The sequence below is a fragment of the Tupaia chinensis genome, unplaced genomic scaffold (assembly GCF_000334495.1).
Source record: "Tupaia chinensis unplaced genomic scaffold, TupChi_1.0 Scaffold143823_1, whole genome shotgun sequence".
Classification (NCBI taxonomy): Eukaryota; Metazoa; Chordata; class Mammalia; order Scandentia; family Tupaiidae; genus Tupaia; species Tupaia belangeri.
Genome location: NW_006203673.1, coordinates 333294 through 343832, shown reverse-complemented (window position 1 = coordinate 343832; position 10539 = coordinate 333294). Strand labels below are relative to the sequence as shown.

General features: G+C 64.5%; 1 protein-coding gene across 1 annotated transcript in view; it reads left to right on the top strand.

The window, feature by feature from the left end:
* The window catches only part of HDLBP (high density lipoprotein binding protein), a 65231-nt gene extending 59397 nt beyond the window's left edge, over nucleotides 1–5834 (top strand). The window contains exons 21-28 of the mRNA XM_006165173.2: nucleotides 534–688; nucleotides 1206–1310; nucleotides 1417–1551; nucleotides 2241–2384; nucleotides 3930–4115; nucleotides 4994–5110; nucleotides 5217–5345; nucleotides 5421–5834. Coding sequence (XP_006165235.1) covers nucleotides 534–688; nucleotides 1206–1310; nucleotides 1417–1551; nucleotides 2241–2384; nucleotides 3930–4115; nucleotides 4994–5110; nucleotides 5217–5345; nucleotides 5421–5507 — 1058 coding nt within the window. The 3' untranslated portion in view covers nucleotides 5508–5834. The remainder of the gene's footprint in view (nucleotides 1–533; nucleotides 689–1205; nucleotides 1311–1416; nucleotides 1552–2240; nucleotides 2385–3929; nucleotides 4116–4993; nucleotides 5111–5216; nucleotides 5346–5420) is intronic.
* Nucleotides 5835–10539: the final 4705 nt, after the last annotated feature.

Here is a 10539-nt window from a genome sequence, read left to right as displayed (position 1 = left end):
AGCACAGGCCGCTGGGAGCCGGGGGCTGAGTCAGCACGCCGCCCATTGGTCACTCATACGCCCGCTGAGCTCTGAATCCCAGTGGTCTTGGATGTTGCTGAGGACGCAGCAGCATGCCTCCTGGGGCCCAGGGCATGGGGACCGGGCTCCTCATCCTGCCACCCCAGGCAGGCGTGACCCTGCCCTCTGCCCCTCCTCGAGCCCCGTGGCACACACAGTGGAGCGAGCGTGCCGAGTGCTGGCTCCTCCCTCCTTTCCAAGACCTCCACGCTGCCCCTGCTGACTTCGGGCCCCACCCCCTCTCCCCAAGTGGGTCCTGCTCCCCAACCGCCTCCCGCAACCCACCCCAGGAGGCCTTGCCAGGCAGACTGCACACGCTGTACTTGGGAACAGGGGCCTCTGTTGTGGAGGGCAGCAGGGGATGCGGGACCCGTGACCCAGGCCTGGCAGCCCGCGAGGCTCGCTGGGCGGGAGCACTGTCAGGTCTTCCACTTCCCGCTTGAGACGCGGCTTCAGCGACCTATCTCTCCTAGGGCACAGCACAGAGCCAGTCATCCAGGAGAATGGGGACGAAGCTGTCGAGGGCAGAGACCCCAAGGAGCCTGACCCGGGCTCCCCACGGAGGTGCGACATCATCACCATCTCGGGCCGGAAGGAGAAGTGTGAGGCCGCTAAAGAAGCTCTGGAGGTGTGGGGCCTCCCTTTCCGGGCAGTCACGGGTTCCTGGGAGTCGGGGCGGCAGCACTGGGTCTGCCCACGGAGGTCGGAAGGGTGAGACACCTGTAGACACCTGTGGGCCTGGGGGGCAGCTCACCCTGGATGGGGTCTAGTGAGCGGGTAAGTGTGACCGCCATCCCCAGGCCCCCCGGGGAGGGGACGACCAGGCCTAGCTCAGCTCTTGGTGAGTTGGGTGGGCTCCGCCCGTGTGGAGTGCAGGGGTGGGTCTGTGAGTTAGAGGTGGCACTGTGGCGGGAAGGCAGGGCAGGAGGAGCAGGCAACAGAGACGGGTGGCCAGGTGAGGCTGACTTGGGGGTCTCCTTGTGCCCACCTCACTCCCGAGGGCCGGAGGGCCGATGAATGCAGCCTTAACCCGGCACCTGGGTCCTAGTCCTGTCGCGTTAAAGGCCCAAGTGGCGCGGTCAGTCAGGGCGCTGTCGGCCTCGCAGGGCTGCTCTGCCTCGCGGCCTAAGCCACATCTCCTGCAGGCACTGGTTCCTGTCACCATCGAAGTGGAGGTGCCTTTTGACCTTCACCGTTACATCATCGGGCAGAAGGGGAGTGGCATCCGCAAGATGATGGACGAGTTCGAGGTAGACCCCACAACGTCCGAGCGGGCCCTCGCGTCTGCAGTCACGGACAGAAGCCGGGGCTTGGCCCTGGGCTCCGGCTGCCTGAACACTGACGCCCGTCCTGCAGGTAAACATCCACGTCCCCGCGCCCGAGCTGCAGTCCGACGTCATCGCCATCACAGGCCTCAGCAGTAACCTGGACCGGGCCAAGGCTGGGCTGCTGGAGCGCGTGAAGGAGCTGCAGGCCGAGCAGGAGGACCGCGTGAGCTCCGGGCAGGGCTGCCACCTGGGTCTCAGGGTCCCGGCACCGGGGAGGACCTGGCCCTGCAGCGCCCCAGCTCCTTGGGCTGTGGCAGGCTGTGTGCAGAGGCCCCACGGATGAGCACAGGGCACGGCACTCCTGTCATTTCCACCAAGAGCAGAAGACGGAGTCCCGGTGTTAATCTGGGGTTTCTCTTAAAACCAACTCAGAAGAGACATGGGGGGTGACCACTGCACCCCTGTCAGGGGCCAGGAGCCTGGGCTCCTGACAGTGCTTGTTCTAAAGGGCCCTGGGAGCAGCTCAGCCAGGTCAGGCCCTCCTGGGGTGAGCTGTGCAGGCGGGACATGGCCACCCACTCAGCCACTGGCTGTGTGTGTAGCTGGGAAAACTAGGCCAACAGGTCACGGAACTACCCAGGCCCCCGTTTCCTGAGCACAGACCACCCCTCCCTTATCAAGACTTGGCAGGCGTGCCCCTTCAAAGGCTTTCTGGCCCTCCAGGTAGGGTGGTCATGGCCTTGGGTTCCCCTCGCCAGCCTGTGATGGGCAGTGGCAGGTCCGACGGAGATGCCCTGTCTCTGGATGCAGGGTCACCTGTACGGGGGTTGGCCTGTCAGGACCAGGGTGGAGAGGGCACTGGGCATGGCTCAGGACTGGGGCTGTCTGCTCATCCTCGCATCTCATCCGTAGGCTCTAAGGAGTTTTAAGCTGAGCATCAGTGTAGACCCCAAGTATCACCCCAAGATTATCGGGAGGAAGGGGGCCGTGATTACCCAGATCCGCTCCGAGCACGATGTCAACATCCAGTTTCCTGATAAGGATGATGGGAACCAGGTGAGCAAGAGCGCCAGGCAGCTCCCCCCGCGGGGCAGGCAGGCTCTCATCGCCCTCTGCCCTGGCCAGGGAGGCTGATGGTACACCGCGGTGTGGGGCCTGGCAGCTGCTGAGATGGGTTGGGTTACCTAGCACAGTCCCCTGGGCACCATGTGCCGTCTGACAGCCAGCCTCCTGGGTGCCACGCCTGCTGGAAGTGCCTGGTGACCCCGTTCCCAGCACCACGGCGCACCCCTACTGCCCTCCATCTGGGCTAGCTGCTCCCGGCTCAGCCTGGATCGCCCTGCTGAGCTCCCCGCCCACCGGGTGTGCGTCAGCATGCCAATGGGAGCCCAGCATGCCTCGGTGGCCACAGTGGCTGTGCCCAGCAGAGAGCCCAGTCAGTCACTGAAGCCGGTCCTGCAGCCTCGGCCTGCCCCCACTCCAGGCCTGCCCTACCCACCTGTACAGCCTCTGGCTTCCTTTGCCTCTCAGAGTCATACACGTGCAGCCCACCTGGATCACGGGTGCCCATGCAAGGACCTCCTCGTGGGCATGGCACCTGGGGCATTGGCTGCCCTGCCCTGCTCCTGCTCCCCAGGGCAGGCCCGTTAGCCCTGCGTGGTGCCCTGCACAGTGCTCACTGACGGTGCTGAGCTGGCCGTGTTGTGCATTACTCTGTAACTGCCCACGGGCATGGGTGCTCACCAGAGAGACAGCCAAGGAGAAGGCGCAGGTGCCCCTAACGGAGCATGGTCACTCCATGCTCTTGTCCCTCTCTCCATCCTGTTGGGATTTGGGACACACATACACTGGCGTGACTCCAGCTGCCGGGGCCAGGCTTTGAACTGTGGTGGGCCGTGTGTGGGCTGGCTCCCCGCACCTGGCAGTGGCTGGCTCTGCGACTCTGGTGTTTTCCATGTCCCCTCCTGAGCCTGCGTGGTGACCCTGTGTGCCTGCAGGGAGGCCCGAGTGAACAAGAGGGCTCCTGGGGGTGGAGCGTGGGCCGGCTGTTCTCCAGTAGGGCCGAACCCCAGCCACTGCCCAGGAGGGTGAAGCGGGAGGCCGGGGTCTCAGGGTTCTTGGCCTTGCCCTGTCATCCCAACCCACGCGGTGCCCTTGAACCCAGGGCTCTGTCTGCCAGGGCCCACTCGTGGGGAGTTGTGCTCTCCAGTTCTGCATCGCTGCATGGGGGCTCTGGGGAGCCACTGTGCAACTTCGCTGGCCTGCTGCTGAGAAGCAGCCGCTGGGGCCAGCTCTACTGTGCGGTGGTGACCTTGGCGATGTGGCTCCCAATCTCCTGTCCAGTCAGCTCAGAGCCCACAGGGCAGCAAGAGGACAGAGCCTGTGTGGCCTGTACTTGTCCTCGCTCTCGAGCCTCCCTGAGCAGGCCCCCGTGGGCAAAGAAAATCTCCTTAAATCCCTTGTGATGCTCCACCTCCTTCCCTTGGGACTGGCAATGCTTTTGTGAGGGTAAAGGCCCCGGACGCCCTTCGCTCCTTCCTGACAGCCGGCTGCACTCTGGCCTGGGCGCCCTCTCACTGCCCACTGCCCTTCCTCATGCAGCCCCAAGACCAGATCACCATCACAGGGTATGAGAAGAACACAGAGGCTGCCCGGGACGCCATCCTGAAGATCGTGGGCGAGCTCGAGCAGATGGTCTCTGAGGACGTGCCCCTGGACCACCGCGTCCACGCCCGCATCATCGGCGTACGTGGCAAGGCCATCCGCAGGGTCATGGACGAGTTCAAGGTGCGCCCTCCTGTAGACTGGGAGCTGTACCTGCCGGGACCCCAAGGCTGGGGTCTTCCTGTCCAGGTGCCAGCCACACGGGGGCCATGGAGGGCCAGGGCTGGCACAGGCATGCCTCTGGTGCTGGGAAAGGAGGGCAGATGGTCCTGGCCAGGACATGCAGGGACCACGACCCCTCTGTTGCCGGAGGACATGGCGTCCCAGGTGCACCAGCCCTCCCCCTTGGCAATGAGGGTGCCTTTTTAAGGAGATTTTCGCTATAGGGCATGTGCACTGGCCAGAGAGACAGAAAGTGAGAAATCTGCCCCGCAGAGGGGAGGCCACACAACAGTCCCTTCTCCGTTCTGCTCGCGGGATTTGGGGCACATACACATGCGCCTGGCGTGAATTTAAGCCACCGAGCCTGGGACGCAAAGTGCAGTGGACTCTGACGGCCGCGTACACCGGCACAGCACCCGCCGGTCCCCAGGGTAGCTTTCTTTGTGAACTTTTTTTTTTTTTTTTGGAGAGATTTTCACTGTAGGGCGCGTGCGCTCGCCAGACAGACAGAGAGAGACATAGAGACAGAAAGCGAGAAATCACCCCCCAGGGGGGATGGTCACGCCGCAATCCCTTCTCCTCCATTCTCCTCTCGGGATCTTGGGCACGCACGCACGCACACGCGCCCGGCGTGAGTTTTAAGCCACCGGGTCCGGGACATGAACCGCGGTGGACTACGTGGGAGTCCAGCGACATAGCCATTACGCTAACTGCTGGTTCCCCCCAGGGTAGCTTTCTTGAGGAGACCACCCTGAAGCCAGGGCTCTGAATCTCCGTTAGCTCTGAGGGCTGAGGGTGGGTCCCCGGCCCTCACCGCCTCGGCTGGCATGTCCCTGCAGGTGGACATCCGCTTCCCGCAGAGCGGTGCCCCAGACCCCAACTGCGTCACCGTGACGGGGCTCCCAGAGAACGTGGAGGAAGCCATCGACCACATCCTCAACCTGGAGGAGGAATACGTGAGTCCTGGGGGTGGGGGTGGGAGGGCAGGTGGGCTGTGCCCCGAGCTCAGGCAAGGCCAGGTGGCCGGCCTGGCTGCAGACTGACCGCTTGTCCGGGCCGCAGCTGGCAGACGTGGTGGGCAGCGAGGCGCTGCAGGTGTACATGAAGCCGCCTGTGCACGAGGAGGCTAGGGCCCCGTCCAAGGGCTTCGTGGTGCGGGACGCTCCCTGGACAGCCGCCAGCAGCGAGAAGGTGAGCATCTGCCCTGGCCCTGCGCGGGCGCCCCGAGAGCAGGCAGTCCTCTAATGCTGCATCCTCTCCCCACAGGCTCCTGACATGAGCAGCTCTGAGGAATTCCCCAGCTTTGGGGCTCAGGTGGCCCCCAAGACCCTCCCATGGGGCCCCAAGCGATAATGACTGGGAAGCAGAGCCTCCCTGGCCCGCTGACCTGAACCCGCCCTGCGTGGCCCGTTTTGGTCTGACCAGCGGCTGGCCGTTATCAACGCCCCTCCCGAGGTCTTGCAGTGAAGCCCACGGCCCGCCCCGGGCCTGGGACCTGCTCCTGGCCCCGCCCGGCCCAGCCAGCGAGCCACCATCGGCGCCGAAGGCCCGGGAGCACGGCATGGAGCGTGCTCGCCAGCCGCCCGCATGACCTTTCCAGAGCTCCGCAGCCGCGGCTAGGGTCGGCTTCCTGTGTCATGGCCTCAGGAAATAAATTCCTTGACTTTGTAAAAGCCAAAACGTCTGCCCTCTTCCTTTCCCACCTCCCTCTGGCTGCCAGAGCGTGTGGCCCCCCTGGCTGCAGGGATGAAGCCTCAGAGCGCCCCCATGGACCTGGGGAGCGAGGCGTGGGGGCACGGGTGTGGGCACCACTGGGCTCCCACGGAGGTCCTGCAGCCTAGGGTGCTGGCCGGGCTTGCCCTCCCCGCCACCCCCGTGTCCAATGCCTCTTCTACCTCAGCCAGGGCCACCCGGCGCTCCCGGCCGAGTCCATGGTCCCGAGTGCCCAACATCCCCCAGGCCCAGGGAAGGCCCAGCCCCCGGCCTGAGCAGCAGGGTCCTGGTGCCCTGGGCGGAGGGGCTGCGGCTCCGCCTGCACTGGAAGTGAAGACATTGCAACGGGCTGCTCCGAGGGCCGGGCTGCCAGCCTTGGTGCACCTTAGGAGTGGAAGGTGTCCCTGAGCAGGAGGACAAAGACAGGTGTCCTGACCTCCAAGCCGCCCCCCCACCTCTGTTCCTCACAGAGGTGGCCGAGTCCCTAGCTGTCCAACCCCCAATACTCGAGGTCCTGGAGAAGCCACTCGCACCCACTGCATTGCCCTTCTTGGGGACACTGCTGGACGCCCTCCCCCCACGGCTCCTCCATCACCGCCTGAGCCACTGAGCCCAGGTCTGGCAGGTTCCTCAGTGAGCCAGGCAGCGCTTAGGGAAGCACGGCTAGGAGGGGCACCTGGGCTTAGGCAGATGGGGCTGGAGGAAGAGCTGGCACTGCCCACCTTCCTGGCAGGGGAATGGACCTGCCTGCCCCTTTGTCTTTCCTGGTGTTCTCTAGCATCCGCCCCAGCTCCCCGTGGCCAAATCCACACCCTCACAGGAAATCACACCCCCTCCACTGTGGAGGGGCATCTGAGGGGCATCGTTGCCAGCCCGTCCTTCAGCTGCCCAGGGCCCCGCTCCTTTTCTGGTTGAAGTTTGTGGAATAGCCATGCCCAGGCCCCTCTCCCCACAGCTTCCGGCACTGGCACCCCTGGTCGGGTTGGTGAGTGTATGCTCCTCGAATGTCTTCCGTATCGTGTTTCCATAGCTGCGATCCGTCCCTTGGCCTTAACTTTGGAATTTGGAGATTATATGCAAACGTGTAAAGGCTCGTGAATATGGATGACACTGGATTTTTATAAATTCTGAAATAAAACCTGAGACCGGACTCCAAGTGCTGGGCCTCGTTCGTTCCGTCGTGCTGTGTGGGGCCGAGTCCCTAGCTGTCCAACCCCCAATACTCGAGGTCCTGGAGAAGCCACTCGCACCCACTGCATTGCCCTTCTTGGGGACACTGCTGGACGCCCTCCCCCCACGGCTCCTCCATCACCGCCTGAGCCACTGAGCCCAGGTCTGGCAGGTTCCTCAGTGAGCCAGGCAGCGCTTAGGGAAGCACGGCTAGGAGGGGCACCTGGGCTTAGGCAGATGGGGCTGGAGGAAGAGCTGGCACTGCCCACCTTCCTGGCAGGGGAATGGACCTGCCTGCCCCTTTGTCTTTCCTGGTGTTCTCTAGCATCCGCCCCAGCTCCCCGTGGCCAAATCCACACCCTCACAGGAAATCACACCCCCTCCACTGTGGAGGGGCATCTGAGGGGCATCGTTGCCCGCCCGTCCTTCAGCTGCCCAGGGCCCCGCTCCTTTTCTGGTTGAAGTTTGTGGAATAGCCATGCCCAGGCCCCTCTCCCCACAGCTTCCGGCACTGGCACCCCTGGTCGGGTTGGTGAGTGTATGCTCCTCGAATGTCTTCCGTATCGTGTTTCCATAGCTGCGATCCGTCCCTTGGCCTTAACTTTGGAATTTGGAGATTATATGCAAACGTGTAAAGGCTCGTGAATATGGATGACACTGGATTTTTATAAATTCTGAAATAAAACCTGAGACCGGACTCCAAGTGCTGGGCCTCGTTCGTTCCGTCGTGCTGTGTGGGCTCGCGCTCCCCGAGGAGGGGATGGCACAGGCACTGGGTCCTCCCAGCCACTGCCCTGTGAAGCCACGTCGGGGAGTCCCGTGCGGCCAGTGGCCGAGGTGGATGGAGTGACCCAGCCACAGAGGCCCCCCAGCTCAGGATCCTCGCCCAAGTGCCCCCAGCAGGCAGCCTCACAGCGTTAATTCTAGGAGGGGCTGGGTTCCCAGCAGATGCCCCTGGGCTGTGGGGAGCTGGTGGATGCAGGGACGCAGGAGCGGGGCTGAGCGCGGGGGCCGGGGTAGCACCCACCCGGGCGTGGGCACCGCCCATCCCCAGCCAGAGCAGAATGGCTCGGCAGGACAGACCAACTCCCAGTCTGCCCCGGGGACCTGGCAGCCAGGGGACAGCAACACAGAGAAGCTGATGGCCATAGTGTCCACCGAGGGGCAGGCACAGATTCCACAGTCAACCTGGGCTTAGTGCCGAAGCAGGGCGGGGTGACACATGGCCAGGCCCTGGTGGCCAACAGGGTGTTCCTCGGCCCATCTCTGTTTAAATAATTTACCTTAAATTCCATTTACAGCGACACACAGAAGCGGCCCCCTGGAAGGCAGTGTCAGGTGTCAGAAAGTCCAGACATGCTTTTCTGTGCAAAAATGCACCGCAACTTGCCCGAGGACCTGCTGCTTGGGGTCTGCAGAGATCTCACCTGGCAAGCCCCTCACCCACTGCCCCGGGCGTGCAGTCGGACTACCTGGGGTCGTGGTGCCCAGCCACATGGGACAGCCCTTGCCCAGTGGCAAGCCTGGCGCTCTCGGGGCGGGCGCAGGGGCAACAGACCTGAGAAACACTGCAGCCCTGCGGTGACTCCTAGCCCAGAGCCAGCGGGTAGGCACACTGCCCTCTAGGCCACGGGCTCCACACAGCACAGCGGGGAGGGACTGCATGGCAGTGGGCAAGTGAGTCCACGTGTGGCCACCACAGACAGGTCAGAACTGCCCCCACCCAGCCGGAGGGAGCTGCAGACAGACAGGTCCCTTGGCAGGTGCTACAGGGCCGCCAGGCTGACAGGTGCTGTCTCACTTCACAAGGTGGTCTCTGCACACCTCCACAGGGACACGTGGAGTGTTCTAGGCCCCAGGAAGCTGGTAAGCACAGCAAGTGGCCCAGCAGCTGGGAGAGCTGGGACACAGCTACCTTGCACGTATGGCCTGCAGGGAGTGAGGCTGCACCTGGTCTGCTCCCATAGCCGGCCACGCCTGCAGGGGAACAGGCACAAGGAACAGGTAGCGCCCAGAGGACACAGAAGCTGGGAGCGCAGGAAGGCAGACGAGCCTGTGTGGCTTGGGGCGTGGGTGAGGGCCTGCGAGTGGGGATGCAGGAGGGCAGGAAGAGGCCGATGCCCCTACTCCCTCATGGAGGGTCGCAGGCCCAAGGGGCATGGAACAAAGACCGGAGAACTCAGGAGTCCACAGCTTTATTGGCAGAAGAGTCCCTTGGGGGCTACTGGGCCACTGGGGAGTGTAGACAGGGAACGGACTGGGGCGAGTAAAGGCCCCTCCGTGCAGGTGTGGGAAGCGGCAAGGCGGGTTGGAAAGGCAGGCTCGGAGAGGCGGCCGTGTGCCCAGACCCAGCGTTTCACCAGGGCAGTGCCCGCAGGCCACCCGCCGTCAGGGTGCTGTGCAGCTGTCAGGCCTCGGACCCCTACAGAGGCCTGGGAGGCGGGACCTGTGAACAGAGGCCAGGCAGCCGACCCACAGCAGGCGCTGAGCCTGGTGACCTGGGCAGAAGCTGGACCAGAAGTCTGTGCACCTCGGCGGGGAGGGCGCGGAGCGGGCGCTCTGGGAGCCCTTGCAGGCCCACACTTTCCTCTAACCCTGTGTCTGCTCATCTCTGAATACACTTGTCCCCAGGAAACAGTGGGGACAACGGTCCTAAGACTGACCTGAGAAACAGCAGCAGCTGCAAAGGCCCTCCACCCTCTGCGGAGGGCGCAAGGCTGGCACCCAGCAGGGCAGTCCAGGACCCACACCTGGGAACCCAGAACCTGCCTAGAGACGGGCAGGGCTCACCTCGCTCTCGCTTTCCCAGCGCTTGGCCTCCATGGACTCAGGGATGGCGGGTATGAGGTACAGGCCCGGCCAACGGGGACACCACCAGCCGGGTGCAGACGAAGTGCCCCACCCTCCCCACCCTCGAAAAGCAAATGCCAGATGGGCCTTCACGGCAGGTGGGCCTGGGCTTGAGTGCCTGCCCCTCAGATGTGGGCCCAACAGGGAAGGAAGCCCTGGTTGTGCGAACCCGGAAGACCTACCCTGGAGCACAGCCAGGGGCCAGGCCAGGCAGAGACGAGCGAAGATCGGCCCCAGACGGCAGTGTCAGGCCTAGCCCCCAGCCCTGGCTGGCACACACGGGACCACACGGGTGTTGGGGCTGGGGCTGGGGGACGGGCCCTGGGCGTCCTGGAGCACCACAGTAATGGCCAGGAGACCGCAGTCGTCCGGAAGGCCTGGTACCTGCAAGAGATGCAGCCCGGCGCGCAGCCAGGCCCCTGTCCTCGGGCTCCCTCCCCTGGGGCCTGCGGGGGCCTGGCTCTGCGCGGAGCACGAGAGTGGCAACGCCCGCGCGGGTGCACAGCGCGCAGCTCACCGCGGGGCCGCAGGCAGAGGCAGCAGCTGCCCCTGGCCCTGATCGGGCTCGCCTGCGCGTGCGGTTGTGCCCGGCGGCGCAGGCGGGCCGGGCGCGCCCACCGGGAGGAGGCTCGCGCAGGAGCTCGGACGCGAA